Source organism: Chrysochloris asiatica, unplaced genomic scaffold (assembly GCF_000296735.1).
Source record: "Chrysochloris asiatica unplaced genomic scaffold, ChrAsi1.0 scaffold00232, whole genome shotgun sequence".
NCBI lineage: Eukaryota > Metazoa > Chordata > Mammalia > Afrosoricida > Chrysochloridae > Chrysochloris > Chrysochloris asiatica.
The window spans coordinates 1586739-1610845 of record NW_006408750.1 but is presented as its reverse complement, the minus strand read 5'-3'; the positions used below and the strand labels follow the sequence as shown (position 1 = coordinate 1610845).

The 24107-nt window shown below is 40.5% G+C and overlaps 1 protein-coding gene across 1 annotated transcript in view; it reads right to left on the bottom strand.

Annotated features, from left to right (window-relative positions):
- ARHGAP26 (Rho GTPase activating protein 26) overlaps window positions 1–24107 on the bottom strand; it is a 692304-nt gene that overhangs the window by 422209 nt on the left and 245988 nt on the right. Inside the window, exon 10 of the mRNA XM_006873269.1 lies at window positions 7522–7600. Coding sequence (XP_006873331.1) covers window positions 7522–7600 — 79 coding nt within the window. The remainder of the gene's footprint in view (window positions 1–7521; window positions 7601–24107) is intronic.

The window sequence follows — 24107 nt, the reverse complement described above, 5'->3', positions numbered from 1 at the left end:
AGTCACCAAAAATAATAGGTCGATGTTCAGTCATATCAAGAGGTAACATATGATCAAGCACCAAAGGTGAAGGAAGAAATTCAAGCTGCCTTAAAGGTATTGTTGAAAAACAAGGCTCCATGAATAGACTGAATACTAACTGAAATGTTTCAACAAACTGATGCAGCACTGGAAGCACTCACTCATCTATGCCAAGAAATTTGGAAAGCAGCTACTTATCCAAGCAACAGGAAGAGATCCTTATTTGTGCACATTCCAAAGATAGATAACCCAATGGAAATGTGGAAATCTTCGAACAATATTGTAAGTAACACATGCAAGTAAAATTTTGCTGAAGATAATTTTAAAACGACTACAATGGTACATGCACAGAGAACTGCGAGAAACTCATGCCAGATTCAGAAGAGGATGTGAAATTAGGGGTATTGTTACTGATGTCCAATGGATCTTGGCTGAAAGCAGAGAATACCGGAAAGGTGTTTACTTGGACTTTATTGATCATGCAAAAACTTTGGACTGTGTGGATCATGACAAGCTATGAATAACATGGTGAAGAATGGGTATTCCAGAACACTTAATTGTGCTCATGAGGAACCTGTACATAGACCAGAGACAATCTTTCAAACAGATCAAAGGGATTCTTGAATGGTTCCAAATTAGGACAGATGTATGCCAAGATTGTACTCTTTCACTATTCATTACATATTCTATCTGTATGCTGAGCAAATAATCTAAGAATCTGGATTATATTTTATAAAAGTTAATTCAAATTAATTCTACAGCCAGAGTGCATATAATTTTTCACTCACTCTTGTAATTCCATTGCCTGAAATAAGCCCAAAAGGTAGCCAGTACAGAATCAGGATAGGTCTCACTACTCTCTAGACAATGATGTGATAGATATGCAGGCATTATAAATTTAAAAGTCTCTGGAATTCACTGCCAATTGGAGAGGTAACTTTTATGGAACTGATGTGAGACAATGCATCGTCTCCTCCAATCTGTTAAGTACTATTGGTGGTGGTTGTATGCATCAAACCAGTTCCAACTGACAGCGATCCTGGATAGGGTTTCCGAGGCTATAAATGTTTACTGGAGCAGAAAGCCTCTCCTCTCTCCCATGGAGTAACTGGTGGGCTCAAACTGCCGAACTTTCAGTTAGCAGTCCAACATGTGTCTCACTACACCACTATCCTCCCCATTTTACAATTAGATAACTGGCTCAGAGAAGTTAGGGAAATTGCCCAGGGCCCTATTACCAACCGAATCAGGATTCAAATTCAGGCTGGCTGATTCCAATGATTATGCATTTAAGCCTTTTGATCCCGCAGCAGAGTAAACTAATGTAACAGAACTCTATTTACATACAATAGTGAAACCCATTTGTGGAACTATAGAACTTCCACACTCTGTATTGTGACTCATCATTTCAGATGTCTGCAGGTGTGGACACCTGTATACACACGCACAGTTTTTTTAATGTCTAGATCTTTGACTTTTGAAATAAAGGGCTGAAATAAAGGAACACCTCTGAAGACAGAAAGCTCACATCAATCCTATCTATCAACTCTTAGCCTCTCCAGATTAGCCACAAGGAGGCTGGTAGTCCAACCGGACCTCCAGGAACCAGAACTTGGATAGTTAAATGATTTCAGCAAATTCAAGGAGAATTAGCAGATGGCAAGGAATTACAATATATATCACACACACAAATATATTAATGCATTTAGATGATATACATAATCTATAAATCCTAATTTCACTGTTGGTGCTGGAGACAGTATGAAACAGTTGAAAAATCATATACTTTTTAACCAGGATCCTGGGGTTTTAATAAACTTTTAGATCTTAGATATTTTCTGGTCCAGCAAGCATGTCAGTTTCTGCTATACACTAACAATCACCAAGAACTGGAATAGGAATCGTAAGCAACATAGAAGTAAATGTAGTCCATTCAAAATCTGAGGCTAAGAAAATAAATGCATGCCTGGGTGTTATTTCTTTTACATTCATTCGTTCAACAAATTATGTACTGAGCATTGAGTCTTAATCAGGATGACCTGTGACTTTGGGCAGGGGCTATTCTAGTGGTGGGTTGGGAAGGGGTGGGAGCGGGGAATTCAGTGAACAGCAGGAACATCTGCATCCTTGCCTTAGTGAATTTCTATTTATACTGGCCTGGTAATGAGCAGAATCCAAATTTTCAACATGGAAGTTAACTAAATGAACTCAATTGTAGATCAGATCACAGAACCCCACTTAATTCATTACCTCCATGTTAATCCAATAAGTAATGAGTGCTTATTATGTTTCATAGCACTTTCCTAAGCATCATTAAAGATGGAAACAAAGGACATGATTGATTCCTACCCTCAATAACTTGCCTTCTTCCAAGGATGACAAGACACAAAGATGTGAACTAGGTGGAGAAATAGTAGCAGTGTCTATGCAGCTGTCTGTCATAGCCAATAAATACATCTAAGCAAGGTAGTTCCAAGGGAGAAATTAAAAAGGTATTCCAATATATTTCAACGCTAGGCATAAAAACAAACAAACAAACAAAAAAGCCACTTCCATTTACCCAAGTATGCTGATGACTGTTTCTCTCCAGTTGTGCTAATACTTATCTTTTAATTTTTATTGTTAAAAGAAAACTAAGTAGCAATGATTAACTGCAAGAGAGCACACTTCTAACGTGAGTTATCTCAGCATCATTCCTGGGTTCTTTTTCTTTCCCCCTTCTCCTTTCGGTTCTTCAAAGTAAAGAGGTAGAAAGCAGGGATGGGGGCTAATTTTCCTAAGCACTGGGTTAAGACCATACAGCACGGAATGGAAGGGTAGCTGGCTGGGGCTGGCCTCACTGTTTCTGCTCTGCCTTTGGCTGTAGCCACTAGACTGCACATCTTAAGCGATTTTTCAGATCAGCAAAAGGGAAGGTTTTAAAGCCAGGCTAGAAAAGGGTTTTGCTTTCAGGACACATTTCCTTTCAGGATCATGGGGAAGGGTTCTTGGAAACACAATAACTTGCATTGGGAGTTTGACCACAATTCAGCAAACCCAATGATAATATTCAAAAATACTTATCTTATCACATGCATCACCAAAAAGCCTAATTCACAGACTTCCTAATACTCAAAATGCCTCCAGGTCCTTCTGTCCACATCTTTTTTCTAAATGCCACCCTTGATTTGATCACCAACAAATATTACAACTTTCTGGCTTTTAAGATGTAAGAGAAAGCTTCAGAAATGGACATAAGAGCCAGCTCAATCATTCTTCAAATGAACAGTCACTCTAAAAAGATCCTTCTTTTATTGACTGCCTTTCCCACAGAGGAGGGGGAGAAATAAAATTGAGGCTAATCCAACCATAATCTCTATTCCCATGAATCAATGACATAATATCTGGCAGAAAGAGGCCCAACAGTAATTGGGGCTGCTGCTAGAGGGGGGAGGTCACGCTATGGAATTCTTTTAAGATCATACTGTGGCCTCAAATGTCTTTAAACCAATGACAACACTATAGCTAATAAGCACAGTAAAAAGCACAAAGATGGATTCAGGATGTGAGCAGGTGTAGTAGAAGACAAAATGCTCTAAAGAACTGCATGCAGTATAAAGAAATCTATAAAAATGAGAAAGAACATAATAGAGCAGGAAGTAAGAAAGAAAGAAAAAGAGAAACACAAGAGATTTACTAGTAGGAAAGGTATGAATTATTACCTAGAGGGTGAGTACTGAATATAATTCCCATCCAAGATGGGAACAGACATAGGATATTATCCTGTTGGGAAATTTCAACACTCTAGACATTTGCTGAAGGTAATGTTTCATTAAAAAGCTAAGCCTCCAGTTATTTCAGATTCTTTTTTAAATTGAGGAGATGCACCAACTAAATAAGATGTGTGATTTACATTAGACCACGGACCAGAAAAAAATAGTAATGGTGGGACAATTGGCAAAGGTTGATGTCTATAAACTGATAGTATTGTATCAATGTTCATTTTCTGGTTGGATAATTGTTCAAGGATTATGTAAAGTGTTAACATTTGGAAAATATGGGTGATGGGTATTCAAGAATTGTTGCATTACTTTTGCAACATTTCGTAAAGGTTAAATTATTTCAAAATAAAATGTTTTTTTTAAAATAGTAATAAAGAGCTAAGGCTCTTAACTCACATATACAACCAGAGACACTGATACATTCTTGGCTGGTCCAAATGACATTCTTCTCAGATGACTCTTGAACTGGAGTTCATTCTGATTCAAACAAGGAACTAACTGGTGAGGGAAACTTTCAGAGTTAAAATCTGAAAGGATGTTTGGTAGTAATTAGCCTAAGTCGCAAAAACAGAGGAAAGAACTTCTAGAAAAATGTAAATCTGTGTAGAGTTAATCAAACAGAGAGGAAGCAGAATCATGAATTTCCTCACAAATAGGTATTGTTGTTAAGTGCCATGGAGTCGGTTCCGACTCATAGCAACCCTATGCACAACAGAACAAAACATTGCCCAGTCCTGTGCCAAACTCACAATTTTTATGTTTGAGCCTATTGCTGCTACCACTGTGTCAATCAATCTTGTTGGAGGTCTTCCTCTGTTTTGACGACCCTACATTTTACCAGGAGTCCTGGGGTGGCACTGAAGGATAATGCACTGGACCGCAAGGCCAGTTTAAGCTGCAAGGTTGGCAGTTCAAACCCACCAGGCTCTCCTTAAAAGTCCTATACAGGGTCGCTATGAATCAGAACTGACTCAACGGCACGTAGTAACAACAACTACTTTATCAAGCATGATGCCCTTCTCCAGGGGCTGGTCCCTCCTGACCACATGTCTAAAATAAGAGAGACAAAGTTTCACCATCCTCACTTCTAAAGAGCATTCTGGCAGTACTTCTTTCAAGACAGATTGTCACAATTCAAATGCATCAATTCTTCTCCGGCTTCTCCACTCATTGTGAAGTGAAAAGCATCTTCGTTTCTTCTCTGAAATGCAGTCACAGGTAGCCATTGCCATTGAGTCAAATCTGACTCATGGTGACCACACGTGTCTTACAGTAAAACTGCACTCCACCAGGTTTTCAGTGCCTCCATAGGTGGGTACAAATGGTTAAGCACTTTACTACTAACCAAAAAACTGGTGATTCCTATCCAGCTCAGATATTCCTGAAGTGATTCCTATCCTCCTCAGGAGTCTTGGTGTGGTGTTTTAGGATAAGCACTCAACCATAAGGTTGATTTGAAATGCAAGGTGAGCAGTTCAAACCCACCAGTCACTCCTTGGAAACCCTATACAGGGTCACTATGAGTCGGAACCTACTCGAAAGCACTTAGCCACACCAAGTATCCACTTCAGATAGGAGTCCTGGTGGAGTGCTGTAGGATAAGCACTGGACCAAAAGGTAGGTTGGAAGTGCAATGTCAGCAAGTCAAACACACCAGCCATTCCTCGGAAATGCTCAACGGGGCTTAACAACAAGAAGAATGCCTAGGATGGAGTCCTGATGTGGCACCAAAGAGTGGTTGGTGAGTTTAAACTGCTAACTGCAAAGTCAGCAGTTCAAACCCACCAGCTGCCCCTCAGAAACCCTATACAGAGTTGCTATGAGTCAGAACAAACTGGACAATACCTTATATCAACAACAATCAAGATATATCTGTTCTATCACCACAAAGGAACTTCATGCTACCTCTTTATAGTTGCAAACCCCTGGCCACACCCCCACCGCATGCACTCCCCCTATTTCTTGGCAGCTACTAGTTTAGCCGCCATTTGTATCACTTTGTCATATCAAGAATGCTATCAAATGAAAGCATGTATGATTCAACCATTTGAAATGGACTTTTTTCACTCAGCAGTTCCCCGAGATCCATTCAGTTACTGAATGCCTCAATAGATCATTTATTTTTATTGTTGAGCAGTATTCATTCCATTGTAAGGCTACCAGAGTACATTTACTCATTCACCTATGGAGGACGACTTGATTTGTGTACAGTTTGGGGCTATTATGAATAAAAGTTGCTGCAAACATTGCTATGTAAAATGTTGTGGAACATTAGTTTTCATTTCTCTGGGATGAATACCCAAGAAAAATTGCTGGGTCATTAAGTACAGGTTTGGTTTTATTAGAAACTGCCAAGGGATTTTTCAAAGCGGTTTTATTAGTTCGCATTTCTATCAACAATGTATAAGAAATCCAGTTTCCTCCCCATTCTGATCAACATTTAGTATTACCACCATTTTTAAGTTCTTCTAATAGGTGTGCAGTTATATCTCATTATTGTTTTAGTTGGCATTTTCCTAATGGCTAATGGTGGTGTTGAACATCTTTTTGTGTGTAATTGTCTTCTGTATATTCTCTTCATGTTTTTTGGCCATTTTCTAATTGGATTGTTTGTTTTTTAACTGTTGAGTTATGAGAGTTCTTTATCTGTAATAGTGTAATCCCTTGTTAGACATAGGCTTTGCTAATATTTTCTCCAGTCCACAGCTTGTCTTTTCATCCTTCAAACAGACCATGTAGCAGAGCAAACATTTGTAATTTTGATGAAGAACATGTCATTCCTTTTTCATGTTATGGATCATGCTTTTTGGTGTCAAGACTAGGAAAAGAGGTTTCTGTTCTCTTACCAAAATTAAAACTCTCAAGGGAACAATATCTAACTAATTAGGGAGACAGTGATTAAAACTGGGGCTGCTAATTGTCTCCTGGGCATCTCCCTCTAGAGTAAGGTTCCCTAGAGGCTCCCAGCAATGGAGAGCAAAATTAAGCCTACCATCCCTGCCAATTATGCGATCATCATGTGTCTGTAGTATTCCTATCTATCTTTAGGAAACTAGAGATCATATGGAGATATGGTTTTTGTTGCAAGTTTTATGTTCCTGTGAGGATATAATGTAATATTATGTATAATCTGGAGCAAGTTTTGTTTTGTTTTTAAATAGCACACTTCCTACCTGTAGAGGCCTGCTGTTAGTCTATGAGAAATCTTAAGTGGTTTTAAGACAACCAATCATAGATGAACAGAGAACAAATATGGAGTGGTAGGAATGGGAATGAAGCCTAAAATGAAGTTGGTGATGAAGTTATAGAACATCAGCTTATTGGGGGGAAAGCTGTAATGGGATTTCTATAAGGTAAGAATCTTATGATGTGAGATGATTTTTCTTTCCTCCAGTATAGTGGTTACAGGTTGGGCTGCTAGCCACAAGGTCAGCAGTTCAAAACTACCAGCTGTTCTGTGGAAGAAAGTGGTTTAGTGAGTCTATCCTTAGGGCTGAGAGGCCCTCGACAGAAAGTGGTTTAGTGGTTCTATCCTTGGGGCTGAGAGGAGCTATAGTCAACCAGAAGCAAACAGAAATCTCCAGAAACATCAACACAGGAAGAAAAGCCTACCTGCAGCACACGGTCTCAAGAGCCCTAAGCTATAGAGCAACGGCAAACATCAGTTCAGCTCACTAAGGAAGCAACAAATAACTCAAGCCCTTTTTTTCTTTCTCTGCTTCCCTGAATTGTTACTTACAGGTTCCCGGCCATCCATGGCTTCCATCCAGAGCCTCCGGTCCTCTTCCGACAATGCTTGCATAGTGATAACCCCTGGTCTGTGGAGAGAGGAGGAGCACGGATGAGAATTCCAGGCCAGAGGTAAAGAGATACTGGGGAAGGAGAACTTCACAGAAACCTCTCAAGTGGGCAAAGTGATGTTACATGGAGGGGACTGCAGTTACTGAAATGAAACCAAATGCCTGCTTTGTTGGATGCAAAACTGAGGATCTGCTCTGTAAACCTTCATTCAATTCATAATACAAAGTTGAAATTAAAAATAAAAAAGACCACAGTCTAGATAATCGTATAGTACAGTTCTACTCTGTCACATAGGGTTGCTATGGAATTGACTTGATGGCACACAATAATGACCACCAACTACCACAGTGAGTTGTTATAAGATTAGAGAGGACGACCAAAAAAAAGAAAGGAAACTAAACCGCCACTCAGCAAAGTGACAGATTACTAGAGACACAACACTCAGCTTCTCTAAGTCACCTTCAAGTCTCAGAAAACAAACCCCCCACCGAGATCACTCACACTAAGGTGTCACCCTACTCTCCAGTTAAGGGAAACACAGGTGAGTGTGATTCCTTTAAGCTTGTTCATTCCTTCAAATCTTCTTCACTTACATTCCCCCAAATGCCTAACAAGGTGCTATTTTCACAGGATGAGTATAATAAATATTCGCTGAAGTGAATGGAATTTTTTTAACTCAGGACAAGAAGTGCTTTGGAACTAGATAGAGTTGGTGGTTGCACAAAATTCTGAATGTACTCAATGTCATCAAATGGTTCACTTTAAAACAGTTAACTTAATGTTATGTGAATTCTACCTCAATAAAATAAAATCATTCTTAAAGAGAAAAAACATCCAAACTAAAGGGATCTCTGTTTCTGAATATCTAGTTCAATGTTTCCAAACTGCTTTTGTGGTGGTTTTATGGAGGCAACTGGTTATGAAATTTTGACTTGAGAGAGAGAGAGTGTGTGTGTGAGTGTGAGTGAGTGTAAACTACTGCTTTCCAACCAATCCTGACTCACAGTGAATGACCCTGCATGACAGAGTAGAACCATCCATAGGGTTTCCAAGGCTGTCAATTTTGATGAAAGCAGACTGCCACATCTTTCTCCTGCAGAGCACTTGGTGGATTCAAAGCCCCCAGGGCCACCAGGGTTCCTGTGCATCTGGATATATATGATACATTTTTAATGAAGACGTACTTACCCATAGTCCTAATGTGGCACTATAGGATAAGCTCTGGACTGCTAATTCCCTAGCCACTTCTCAGAAACCCCAGAACCGACTCAATGGAACAACATGTACTTACCAAGTCAAATGCTAATTGCTTTACATGCATTAACTCGTTTCACTCGCTGACTGAAATCTGCTTGCTGGTAAAAACTGAGTGCGTGTCCTCCAGAAAGCACATCAACAATATCAAGTATTGCCTAGTTTCCATTACAGATGGCACTCCACAGGAGACAGACTTGTGCCCAAAAAATGACCTTGGAAGACAGGCTACAAGTCCTGTGTGCTCATTAAAGCAGAAAGATCCAGAGCTGGATCTTAGGCCCAAAACCACTTTCTCCACTCCCTAAACACACATGCATTTTTCTGTAGACACAATGCAAACTGCCCATCAGATTCCCAAAAGGTTAAGAATTGCTGATTTAAACCCATATCTTTAAAATCTGACAGAGTCAAAAAGGCAAAAAGGGGTCCACTGAGCCATAACTAAAGTCCAATTACCTTCTAAGTGCACAAGGACTGTTAATAATCATAAAGCAACACAGCACTGAAACTCACAACTTGTTACCACCCTGAGCAGCACAAGCCTTGGTCCCACCAACAGCCATGCCTGTTCATTTGACTCCTATGAATCAATGCTCCTGACTGATTGCCACAGTAACCGGGAGTATGTACACTAGACTTATTTATGTCTACTACTGGAACGGGAAGAGGTCATGGGTGGGGGGCAACGGGGGCACTGAGTGACACTAACTCTAGTGATGCCGCTGCTTGGATCAGTCCAATAGCCTTCTGAGCTTCAGGCTTCTTCAAGTAAAGTGGGAAATAGAGAAACTGTATGTAAATGTGTGTGTGTGTGTGTGTGTGTATATATACATGCATGTATGTTGAGCAGGTGATCAGGTGGTCAGGTGAGAGTGAAAGGATGAGAGAAGGCAGCAGGAAAGGGACTGATTCCCAAGAAGGCTGTCATTTCTGTGAAGGCCACAATGGACACTGTTACCCTAACACAAACATGAATCAGAAGATGCAATAACTCTTCTCTCCACAAACACCTGCCAGAGCTCTCCCTCCCCTTCTCAGCAATTCTCACTCTTAGACCCAAGTGCCCATTTCCCACCATCTGCCATCCAGTGTGCCAGACTCACAGGGTGTCCACAGACTCTGTGTTGGCAGCTGTGGCTCCGCAGAGCTGACCCTGTGGCCTGGGGACATAGTGTATTGATTCTGCCCTTCCACCTCTCAAAGAACCAAGCACAGAATTTGAACAACTTTAAAAATTAAAAAATGGAAAAAAAAGAAAGTTGAAGAAGCTACCATTAAATGCAGAACCTAGATTTTGGAGTGCAACTCCAACTGCTGCACATGGACCTCCTGCTTCAGAATCAGGCATTCCTTCAAAATGGAGTCCCAACCCAACCCTACCTTACTGAATCGGAACCTAAAGGCTGAGCCTGAGAACTTGGATTTTAACCAACTTCCTAAATGATCATGACATACAGTTACTTACATCTGAGGCCCACTGCGCTGGGCTGCCCACTCCATCCCAACCCTTTTCCTTCCTACTCCCCCTGCACTGGAGAGCAAAGACACCCTCCTTGACACAGGGGTCAAGTACAAGTGTGCCTCTGGTTCATTTCCTGCTGGATGCTCAGCAGCATAAAGTGAGACCACAACAGTTGCCTAGCACACCACAACTTCAGAATCTGGCAGATGTTACATCAACCTTATGACGCACAGCATGAAATTTCCAACCCAAGCCACAAGGGGAGGTTTAGGCCAACTCAGAGGCTGTGAAGACTGGGCCACTTGGCTTGGTAGCCAGGGAAGTCAACAGGACTTAACTTTCCTTTCAAAAAGGACTGTCAAAATATAAGTTATTTTACACAGGTGGTGTTCTGCTCCTTTTGTGGGGACTGAGGGAGTGGGGTGAGGGTGGGGGTGGCGGCAATAAAAACCTGAGTAAAATGTGGATTTCGCATACTTGGCTTTACTCATATCACCCCCTCAATTTATGTAATTTTCTCTCGGGTTCTTGTATATGCTTCTGGATCATATGAGAGAGTAACCTTTCTAAACATCTAGAAAACATTAGTTCCATGTTTCTTTTCCTTCATTACAATTTCAACCACTTTTACACAAGTCTTACTTATGTTTCCCTTATTTTGGAATAAAAAAATTATTTTCCTTCTATAATTACATGCCTGATGGCCCTACCAACTGCAATTCACCAAGACAAAACAAGCAAACCCCCCAGTGACCCTACATTTTTAATTCCAGGCTCTGGAAGATAGCACACAAACACCATCGTGAATGGACAGCATTAAAAAGGACAACAAAATCAAGTACTGGAAAACAGTGGAACAACTCGATCTTACAAACATTGATGCTGCGTAAATAAATGGGTAAAGGCACTGTCTGCTTCTATTAAGATTTATAATCTCAGAAGACACAGACAAAATACTCATAGTTTTATTCATATGAAAACAAAAACCATTGCTACTGAGTAAATTCCAACTCATAGCAACCCTATAAGACAGTGTAGAAACTACCTTATCCCACAGGTTGTGGCACTGTAGGATAAGCACTGCACCGATAGGTTACTTGGAACCATACTCACCTGCCGCTCCTTGGAAACCCTATACAGGGTCGCTATGAGTCAGAACCGACTTGACAGCACTTAACAACAATAATTTTTACAGATCATCATTTGTGTGAAGCACTTACTGATGAAGATCACAAACTACAGCCTTCCATGTGGATTGCATTGCAGCATAAAACAAAAATCCTCACAATTCAACCAATAATCAACATCATGATGTTGTTGTTGCTAAGTGCCATTGAGTAGGTTCCGACCCCTAGCGACCCTGTATAAGGTTTCCAAGGAGCGACTGGTGAGCTTTAACTGCTGACCTTGCAGTCCAGCACATTATAACCCATAGCACCTCATCAGTACTCCAATATCATGATAAACAGAGAAACTACTGACATTTTCAAGAATTTCATTTCACTTGAATCCACAATCAATGCCCCTAGAAGCAGCAGTCAAGAAATACATGAGGTGTTCTGCTAAGCAAATCAGCTGCAAATGGGCTCTTTAAAGTGGGAAGGAACAAAGACGTCCCCTTGAAGACTGATCTCAAGGCATGATTGACCCAAGCCATGGTGTTTTCAATCATGTCATATGCATGTAAAAGCTGGATAATGAATTGTTGTTGTTGTTGTTAAGTACCGTGGAGTCAGTTCCCACTCTTAGTGACCCTGTACAGGGTTTCCGAGGCTGCAAATCTTTACCGCAGCAGAAAGCCTCATCTTTCTCCTGTGGAACAACTATAGTTTCGAACTGCCGACCTTGAGGTTAGCAGCCCAATTCGTAACCACTACAGTACCAGAGAGAACTTTTGTATTTGAACTATGGTGTTGGTAAAGAACATTGAATATAAGAACAAACAAATCTGTCTTGGAAGAAATATAGCCAGAAAAGTCTTTAGAAGTAAGAATGATGAAACTGTGTCTCATATACTTTGGACATGCTATCAGGAGGGACCAGTCGCTGGAGAACATAATGCTTGGTAAGGAAAACTCTCAAAAGGATGGATTGACAAAATAGATGCAATTAAGAACGAAAACAGGAACAATTATAAGGACGGTGTTTCCTTCTGCTATACACAGAGTTACTATGGGTTATAACTAACTCACTGTTACTTAACAACAACAGTCTTTATGGGAGCAGACTGACACTTCTTTCTCCAACTGAGTGGCTGGTAGGTTCAAACAAAATCTCCCAGTAGTCAGCTGAGTGGTTCCAAGGCTCCACAATAACCAAACAGTGGGGGTTGGTGGGCGAATATATATCCATCAGTAAGAGAACAGAGAATAAATAACCGAACTCTTAAACAATGGAAAATTAGACATAAAAATAATTAAATTATCAATTCCAACCATACACAACAACATGAATGAATCTCACAGATATACTGATGATGAAAAGCAGTCAGACATAAAAGCCTACAAAAACTGTAAGCCCATTTACAAGAAGTTCAAAAAAGTAGCTCATCTGTGATTAAACAACAACAAAAAAGTCAGACAGTGCTTTTGTCTTGGAGACGGTGGAATGAGCACTGACTAGGAAGGGACATGAAGGAAATATTCTAGATTTGATTTGGGTGCTTACTGTGTATGTGTGTGCAAGCGTGCGTGCATGTGTGAAGTCATCAAGAAACAGAATTAAGATGTGTGATTCACTGCGATTACACCTCAATAAAAAAAATGAAATACCCAGGAAATAAGACTTTTCCGCTGTATCTTAGGCTCACTGGTTGGCCTGACTGTAGGACTTCCAAGCTGTGTCACCAAGGTGGGGAAGTCCCTGAACAATTCTATGTCCTGGTGTCATCTTCTTTAAAATGCAGATCATATGAGTTTTCATCACATGAAGTTACTGCGATGGTTAAATGAGATCTGGGTAAGTGTCTGGCACACAGTAAATGCTCCAAAATTAGTTGCTATCCCAGCATCAAAAGAGGGGGAAGAGAAACAAGATGGCAAGTATGGGGTAGGATTAAAATTATGAAAGGAAAAAGGGCAAATGTGCACAGTTTAAAAAGGAAACGCAACAGTCTGCAGGTGGTTCTGATACGCATGAGCCAACCCCACCACACTTACATACAGCACTGGAAATCATGCATCAACCACAAAGTAAGCCGGACGAGGGCTGAAGGGACACAGGCTCTGACATCATAGCCATTTCCTTTTTCCTCCCGAGTAAAAAAAAATCATAGTGGCCTACTTCCCCCTTTTGGAATGAAAGTGCAATAATTTATAAGAAGAGAGAAACCGTCTTAAGCAAATTCTAGCAAAATTCTGCAAAAAAAAAAAAAAAAAAAACCCTCTACTCACCTAAAGAGCATATGACTTAAAATCTTTTCAAGAGCTCAATCCTATGATTGGACTTAAAATATAGCACTTTTCTTTTCACTCTGAATAAGTCCTTGGTTAGAGCTATATCAGGATAAGCTCAGGAAGCATGAATAAGATCTGCAATTTTCTCTAAGCCAGCACCCCTGTCTCTCATGCTACAGGAGTGACACAAGAAATGGTTATTCATCTAGCGTAGGATAAGCTGCCCACCACATCTCCTCCAGCCTAGGCTCCCAAAAGGAGCCCAGGAAAGCAAACATCTTTTAGTAACACTTCCATGAGTCTAATGTCAGCTCATGGTTTTCCCAGTAGACAGAAGCAAGCAGAAACACAAGCAGCCCTGACTCCAAAGTTACTAAGAATTAAGAGTAGCTTTCCTACTCTAATCTTTTTCCTGAATCTGAGTCAACAAGAGTGAGCTCACTGGTTTGGCAACTGACCCACTTCCTATTGGACCAGGAAATGCTATTACTACCTCCACCCCATTGAAACAAACACATGCAAAGTCTAACAGTACTGTTCTTTCTATATCAATCTCCTAAGAGCTAGGGTCTACTCATTCATAAGATTGTAAATCTTTTGTTGGCATGAGTTCAGTTCCCTGTCTCTGTCCACATTACTGTATGTTTAAGGGTCACAGTCAAAGTGAAAGAAACATTGTAACACCCATGGACACACAAATTCTCACAGTCTGTGTGGGAAACCATAGTATAACCTACTATGCTTATGTAGGAAAATAGAGGGGGGCATGATGAATGCTTGAAGAGCGGCCTGCCATTCACAGAGGAAAATTGTAGCAAGTGCCACGGAGAGGAAATGTCACTTGGTCTCTTGGTTCTAATATACTATTAGGCAAAATGACTTCTAACATCTTCATTTACACAAACGTATGTAAGAGCTTTATTTATACAAAGACACTGCTAAAGCCATGCAGAAAACAGTTTTTGAGACTGACATCTTGTCCATGTTTATCTGTCTGTGATATTACAGACTCAAATGTCTATCAAAACCAGGCAAGAAAGCAAAATGTGCAAACTGGATAAGAAAATCCTCACTCTCCCAGGGCAAATAGCTTCATTTTCCTATAAACATGCAGCTGTTTGCTGTTTCTTTTTGTACTGTTGTTACTCCTTGATAAAAACATGTGGTGGTGGTGGTAATTGTGTGGAGACCCCAAGTGTACAGAGGAGAACTGCACTCCATAGGGCATTCAAGACTGTGACCTTTTGGGAAACAGATCACCAGGCCTTATTCTGTGGAATTTCTGGGTGGGTTTGAATCACCAGCTTTTCAGTCAATGGTAGTGGTAGTGGTTCTGCGCCGTGGAGTCGGTTCCAACTCACAGCAACCTGTACAGGGTTTCTGAGGCTGTAAATCTTTGCAGGAGCAGAAAGCCTCAACTTTCTCCTGCAGAACCACTGGTAATTTCAAACTGCTGACCTTAAAGCTAGCAGTCCAATTAGTTACCACTATGCTACCAGAGCTCCTTTTTCAGTCAGTAGTCTGGGATGTTTAGCCATTTGCTCCATCCACAGACTTCTGACACAGTACAGGGCAGTGAATTTCTTGATTCGACTTTTCTTGTCATAGTATTTGTTAACTCCCATCAAATAACTAGGTGGGACCATGCAAAGTGTACAGGACTCAAATGGCAGAAGAAATTCATTTTGCCATCCCACTAGGTTTCAAAGGAACCATCTCAGAAGCAAATCACTACCATCAAGAAAGAAGAGACAGAGGCAGAGTGCCTAAGTGTCCTCTCTACTTCACCGCAGAGCATTTATCAGCAGCACCAAAGCAGCTTTGTAACAGAGAGTACCGGAGAAGCATGCCTGCAGGCATGGCTGAGAAGAGGCTGTCTTGACTAAAGAACCAAATCATAAGCACATTTCTGATCCGGAACTGTAACCTGATAACTTCCCCAACAAACCCCATAACCATGAATATTGTCTGTGAGTTCTGTGTGGTCATTGCAGTGGGTTACAGAATCCAGCAGAGAAATACAGAGTACCGTGGGAAGGACAGGTGGTATCAGAATTGACTATAGACGTTTGGAGAGTGGGAGCATATCTGACATCCACCTCATAGGAGTCAGCCTTGGAATGACAGTTGAGTTTGATTCTCTTTCCCCCTTGTGAAATTAGAGGAGGTTAGACATGGCACCCCATGCCATTCTTACACATGGTGATGGTTTTGTGCCACCAAGTCAGTCCCAACTCATAGTGATCCTGTAGAGGGTTTCCGAGGCTATAGATCTCTACAGGAGCAGAAAGCCTTACCCATCCTTCTCCCGCAGGACGATGGGTAGATTCAAACTACTGACCTTGAGCTTAGCAACCCAGCTTGTAATCCACTATACTACTAGGGCTCCTTTCCCACTGAAGGGAAAGAAAAACAGTCACTATGACGGAGAAAGGAGAGGCTTTCTGCAGCCTCAGAAACCCTATAAGGGTCACTATGAGTTGGAACCAACTCGATGACACCTAACAACATATGTGTGTGTTCTTGTTGTTAAGTGTCGTTAAGCCAGTTCCAACTCATAGCAACCCTATACAGAGTTTCCAAGGAACAGCTGGTGAATTAGCAGTGCCATACCAGGTTCCCATGTAATGTGGAGGTCTGAGGGTGCTTCAAAAAGTTCAAGGAAAAATGAAATTAAAAGATAATGGAATTCTTCTAAAAACTTTGTGGAACCCTCTTGAGCATGTGTGTGTGTGTGTGAATATACATACATATATACATATGTACATACATATGTTGTTGTTATTCGTAAGTGCCATCTAATAAGTTCTAACTCATAGTAACCCTGTAAAGGGTTTCCAAGGAGCAACTGGTGGGTTTGAACTGCTGACCTTGTGCATAATAGTCCAGTGCTGATCCTACAGCACCATACCAGGAGTTCCATGCATTCATATATATACATCACAATTCATTTTAACATAATTCTGATATATTAAACCACAAATTTTTAAATAGAGGAAGATAATCTATTATTGACCTAGATCCAAAGGTTTACCCAATCACAAATACCACCTCTTCCATGACTCAATGCTATCAACAAAAGTGCAAAAATGAGAAACAGAGGCACCAGAAGTTGCAAATTGGTAGCTCACAGACTAGCTGTGATTATTATTAGGTGGGCTAGGACTTATCTCAGGAGCTCTGGTAGCACAGTGGTTATGAGTCAGGCTGTTAACTTCAAGGTCACCAGTTCAAAACAAACAGCCATTCCGCTGGAGAAAGATGAGGCTTTCTACTCCCGTAAAGATCTACAGCCTCAGAAACCCTATGCAGAGTCACTATGAGTCAGAGCTGGCTCCACAGCACATAACCACCACCACCATCGAAGACTTATCTTGTGTTATCACAGAGCCCTCATACTAACTGTAGGGAAACATCAAAAGTATAATATCAACACTGCTAGTAAGTGGCAAACCCTCACCAGAACCTGGGCCAGCCTGACTCTAAAGCAAAGCACATATCTAAACCATAATGCTGCATTGCTCCCACGTGCATGCAGGAAATGTGGCCTGAAACTGAGAACCTGAGACTAACTCCTACAGGAAGGGAGGAGAGGGCAAAAAAGAAGGATGGGCCTATGTGGGTCTGACTATCCGTCCATCTCTCTCTCTCTCTCTCTCTCTCTCTCTCTCTCTCTCACACACACACACACACACACACACACACATAAGAGACATAAGCATACCCTACGACACACATACACCTTAAAAAGTTTTTAGAAGCAGGCTTCTAATCAATTATTTAGAAAAGATCTGATCACAAGGAATGAATGAATGAGTCATAATCTATTAAAGCATGCAGCACAAACCCCTTTGGGGGAAAAAGTCCAAAAGCAATTAGGACCATAGCAAGACTAATAGCCTAAAGAGTAGGTGAAAGATGAAGCTTTCTGCTCCCGTAAAGATTTACAGCCTCAGAAACCCTATGCAGGGTCGCTGTGAGTCAGAACCAACTCCACGGCACATAACCACCACCACCACCACCACCAAAGAGCAAATCTATGGACCACCTCAGACAATTTCTTACATTTTCATTTTAAGAGACTGAAGGCTCTGCACACTAAACTACAGGGCCACTGAGTGTGACAAATATTGACAAGAGTACCTATATGTGCCAATCATTATGATAACCACATAGTAAGTGTGTAAGCACATTTTAACACACTGCAGCCAGAGAAGGTATTGTCAATTATTATTTGTTACTATTATTGATGTCCAACCATGGGGACATTTTGTTAATGTAAAAAATATTTTATCCATATATTGTTTTCTTTTTTTCCCCTTTTTTTTATCATTTCATTTTATCTCACAAGGAACAGAACTGCAGACAAGGGAAGAAACCACTGGTTGACTTGTTCCCTCTCTTTAGATTCATGTCATAGTAGAATAGTGGTTTTAATTTTGAAAAATCAAATTCATTTTATATTTAGAAACTAGCAAATCTACTCTTATACTCAGTCAATAAATCGTCAGTTTCACTATGGAGACTTCAGAGTAGAAATAAGGCTGCCTGAGTCACTCTCCTATTAAATCCATGACCCACCATATCCCATGCTTTCTGAAACAGAGTCAAACAGCAAACACTAGCACTTTAACGAAAAAGGAAAAAACCAGAACCAAAAAAGCTCAGTGGCAAGTTCAAAATGATGTAAACTGTGAAGATCTGATACATTTCTCAAAAAGGATCAGTTGCTGATTTTATAGGATGGCAAATACGTAACTGAGAAACTACAGTATTTCCCCACCCAAGTCCATGGAAGTCGGAGAACTAGAACACCCTCTGAGGAAGGAAAACGCCATTTCCTCTCTGAAATGTTAATGGCATTGAGACCTGCACTCTACTCCAGCCAGTAGGAAGGCAAAATCAAATATTATTTCAAACAAGGGGTGAGAAGGGAAGGGGAGGGGAAGCAAGAATCCAGGAAAAATGGATTCATCTGTTGCAAAAGATAAAGGCGTGCTGTGCTGTGCTGTGCTGCACCAAGAGGGGAAAGTAGGAATGTCAGGTTCCCAGCACACACTGAGCCGCCACAACCATGCCTCTACTTCCTTTACCATTCTCAGATAAAACAGTCATCCCTGGAGCCAAGAGCCGAACACTTTAGAAGAAAGCAAAGTAAAACATAATGCTTAAATAGAGGACTTATTAACTGAGTGTACTTGTTTCTGCAGGAGAGTGGGTATAAAACAATCCATCTTAAAGGAATAGAAGAAAATTTCTAGAGAAATAATGAGCTGTTTAAAATACTTTTCTTCTAAGAAGAGACATTCACATGAATGTTTCTTCTACAGAAACACACGCACATATACACAGACACTATGGATTCCTAATTGCCAAATGCACCCATTAACAGTTACTAACACACATACAAAACTGCCATCTAGAGGAGAAACAATGTAATAAAATGTTACATAAGAAGATCTTTCTTTGAAAAGACAAGATGTCACACAGACACAAAAACGCATGCATGCACATATGCCAAAAACCAAGGCAGAATAGCATTATTTAATTTAAAATTAGTATGGTTTTCTTTTGAATCCATAAATTGGAAAGGAGGGATACTAAACTTTTTATTTTTTATGGGAAATACGCATGGTGCTGTAGGATAAGTACTGAACTGCCACCCACAACGTCGGCAGTTCAAGCCCACTAGTTGCTCCTCGGAAACCTTATAGAGGGTTGCTAGGAGTAGGAACTGACTCGACAGCACTTAACAACATGTGCAAACCTCAGGTTATCACATGTTTGTATATACGTATATAGTTTTAAAATAGACTCTTTCCCTAACAGGCCCTTGCTCAGTATATAGATGGTTTGAATAGTCTTGACACTGTAGGATAAGAAATGACACCAAGACTAAAACAAACAAGTAAAAGCAAAAGAAAATCCAGGTTCATAGAAACACTCTCCAAAGCTAAAAGTTCACCCTAAAAGCAATGAAGTCCAAGGTTTTATGGTTCCGGAAAGCACAAGTGCATAACCTTTGCAGATGAAAACTGCATCAGAGAGGAATCATCTCTCATTCCATCTTCAAAACAATCCTGAAGGGTAAATATGATTGTCTCCATCCTACAGAGAGGTCAAACCACTAGTCCTGAGCCATGCAGCTATGCAAGAGCAAGACCCAAACTCAACTTTGGGGACTGCCTCAATGTGTCACCAGTATCATGCAGCCTGTGATCAAAACATACTTGAAATAAAGGTGGTGACTCATTAGGTGGTTCTGGCAGATTCCCCATCCTCACCCCCCAAAACTTGCTACACCTCTTTCTAACCTCTACTGTTCTTTCTTTCATCTGTTTTTATTTTTATGACTATTTTTTGCCTTTTCTCCATGCAACTATAGAGGAAGCATTTACCTGTTGAAGCTTTAGTTGAAATAGCAACTACCGTGGTTGAGCTTCTCTAGTCTCTGACCCCAAAGCCCCAAGGAAAAGAGAAAAATAATAATTTCAAAATTGCATCACCATAATAGACAAAACTGAACAACCACATGCACGTAGTACTGTATTAAAGATGTATAAAGTTAGACTATTTTGCCACTGGATACAAATCAAGTAAGACAGACACCTAGATTTGAACAGAGACATAGAAATCCTATGTAATTAAATTACCAGACACCCAATATATATCAAAGCTGATCTACTACACAAATATGTGATACTCGGTGGGAAGATGACCACAGAATTGAGAGTAGGTCTGATATGCTACATTATGATTGGCTCTGAACAAAACCGTCTTCCTTTTTCTGTTTACGGAACACTCGCAGAAGGAGGACTTAAGAAAGTATTTGAATGAAAAATCAGATGAGGACTTTTAATATAAAAAGTCCAACAGATTCATAACCCACTGCCACGGAGTCAATTCTCACTCACAGCAACCCTAAGGGATAGGGTAGATTTCGTTTTCAAGGCATGACAAGCTATAGACAACATTGAGAAATATGAGTATTCTGGAACACTTCATTGTGCTCATGAGGAATCTGTACCTGGACCAAGAGGCAGTTGTTCAAACAGAACATGCGAACACTGAATGGTTTAAAATTAAGAAAGGTGTACGACAAGGTTGTATTCTTTCACCATACTTATTCCACCTGTATGCTGAGCAAATCATCAGAGAAGCTGGGTTCTATGAAGGAAAACGTGGCATCAGGATTGGAGGAAGACTCATTAACAACCTGCGATATGCAGATGATATCTGCATATCTTGCTTGCTGAAAGTGAAGAGGACTTAAAACATTTACTGATGAAGACGAACACAGCCTTCTGTATGGATTACATCTCAATGTAAAGAAAACAAAAATCCTTAGCACTGGACCAATAAACAACACTCTTATAAATGGAGAAAAAATTGAAGTTGTCAAGGACTTCATTCTTCCTGGATCAACTATCAACACTCATGGAAGCAGTAGTCAAGAAATCAAATGACATATTGCAACAGGCAAATCTGCTGCACAAGACCTTTTTCAAGTGTTTTTAGAGCAAAGATGTCAGCTTGAGGACTAAGGTGCACCTGACCCAAGCCATGGTATTTTCAATAACCTCATATGCATGTGAAAGCTGAACAGTGAATAAGGAAGACCATAGAAAAATTGATGCTTTTGAGTTATGGTGCTGGAGGAGAATATTCAAAGTGCCATGGGCTGCCAGAAGAACAAACAGATCTGGTGGAGGAAGTACTACCAGAATGTTCCTTAGAAGCAAAGATGGGCATATTGTTAGAAGGGACCAGTTACTGGAGAAGAATATCATGTTTGGTACGGTGGAGAATCATATAAAAAGAGGAAGACCCCAATGAGATGGATTGGCCAAGTGGCAGCATCGATGGACTCAAGCATGGCAACAGTAGAGAGGTTGACCGAGGATGGGGCAGAGTTTCATTCTGCTGTGCATAAGGTCGCTGGCACCTAACAACAAACAATAAAATCTTTACAGGAGCAGACTGTCACATCCTTCTCCCACAGAGAGGCTGGTGGGTTCAAACTGCCGACCTTTTCGTTAGTAGACAAATGCTTTAACCACTGCACCTTTTTTAGTGTTGCTAAGTACCGGCAAGCCGGTTCTGTCCCTGTATTGGGTTTCTGAGGAGCGGTGGTGGTGGGTGAGTTCCACCTGTTGGCCTTTTGGGCTCCATATATTCATAGTGCTTTGTTAATCTTTGTATCCCCGTTGCCAGTGAGTTCTCACATATAATTAATACTCAGCAGAGGAAGGAAGAAAAGAAAGAAAAAACAGAAGGAGGGAGGAAATAAATGACTTCATTATGCCATTCTTCAGTCATGCCATTATTCTCTATAAGCATGGGGGCTGGGATAAGCCGCCCTCTATTTACATGCTCCCATAGCATTCTGGCCCTCCAGGCTTTCTGGAACATAAAACCTACCTAGTATTTATGTTTTCAGTTGCATGAATATTATGTTTGTGGGGTGCATTCTATACAGACTAAAGAAGAAAATTCCACAAAAGCAAGGACCATGTTTGCCTTGCTTGCCATTATATCCCTAATACTAAATAGTCTTTCTCCTAAGCTGTCCTGTGCTGCCTACCTGTGGAGCACCAATGCTGGGAAAGGGCCATTTATACTCCACACAACGTTTCCAAATGTTGTGCGGGCTTCTGTTACAGTCAGCCGGTCCCAGGGAAACATAAAGTATTCTCATTTTTTCCTTTCCCCAAGCATAAACACTGCCCCCCGCCCAAGAGACTATATTGATGTAGAGCATTAAAAATTAGCCTTTTCTTTTTATTATTTTCCATATGGCTTAGTGGTCCCTGCTGGAAAGCATCTGGGTGAAAATATCCATGTGTCACTTACATCTGTGAGAAATTTCTTAAAAATAAACAAATCCAAGGATGTCAGCAGATGACTACCACCATGATTCTTTAGATTAACCAAATATTTTCCATATACTTATGCATTATTTTTTTATAAGACATTGCATTTGAGTTAATTGTTCAGTGACTGAACACCAAACCCACTAAACTAAAGCCATCCTGCAGTTGAGTTGATTCCAACTTAAAAGGATCCTAAAGGGCAGAGTAGAATTGCCCCATAGGATTCCCAAGGCTGCAGTCTTTATGGGGAGTCCTGGTATGGCGCTGCAGCATAATGCATTAGACCTCAAGATCGGTTTGAACCACAAGGTCAGCAGTTCAAACCGACCAGCCACTCCTCAGAAACCCTTATACAGGGTCGCTATGAGTTGGAACCAGCTCAATGTCATTTACAACAACAATCTGTAAGGAAACAGATTGCCATATTTTCTACCTTAAGAGTGGTAAGTGGGTTTGAACTGCTGACCTTTGGGTAGCAACTACGGTCTCAACCATTGTGCCACAAGGCTCCTGTGACTGAAGACAGCAACTGGGAAGTACAGTGACTCACACACTACTATCACTAAAGGCTGCTCTTGGATGATGCCCTGCTTTTACTCAAGAATTTTACATTCTCTCCAAAAGATCTGACAGACTTTAAGGAATAGCTGGTAAAGCTAGGCTTCCTTCAATTACCGAATATAAAACTGCTGTTGTTGTTAAGTGTCATTGAGTCAGTTCTGATCCATGGCAACCTTGTATCAAGTTTCGGAGGAGTGACTAGAGTGAGCTTTAACCATCAACCTTGCAGTTGAAAAAAACTTGCAGTCCAGCGCATTAACCCACAGTGTCACCCAAGGACTCTGAATATAAAATCTACATCTTCAAAGTGCTAAATGCTATAACATAACAATACTCATACAAAAGCACCAAAGAATACTTCCTAGTAGAAAACAAAACATGTTTTCCTACATGAAAGGTAGATTTAAAAAAATAACAACAAAAAGCTAATTTACATTCAATTCAGTCTCACAAAAAAGGTATCCAGAACAAGGGAGATCATTTATATGAAAAGGCTGTTTGGTGACGTGGGGTTTCTCGTCAATGGGTTGTCCAGGTATCCATCCATCCATCTATCCTTCCAAAAGACCGTCAGGGACCTAATCTCTGCTTCAGCGAGTGAAGCCCTCCCTATTAAATACTTTTCAGAAAAATGAAAAAAATATATATCCCTTTTTGAAGCCATGTTGTACCAACACACCAAAGCCAATACAAGTTATAGATAGACGTTCACTTAATGTCATATCAAATTCTTGATGCTGAAGTCTTTTGAAAGTAAATTTCAAAAGAAACCAGAATGGAAATTAGTTGCTTTGATGGACACAGCACCTTGATCTGAATAGGTTTTAAGTTTAGGATTAAAGAAATAAGCAAGAATCTGTACTAGCTTTAACTTTTCAAAGTTGGAAACAAAACTTTTTTGAAGTAAAGCCAAAACCATGAATTGCTGCAAGTAGTCTCCATGGAGGAGTTCTGAACCTTCCCCAAAGTCAGTTCT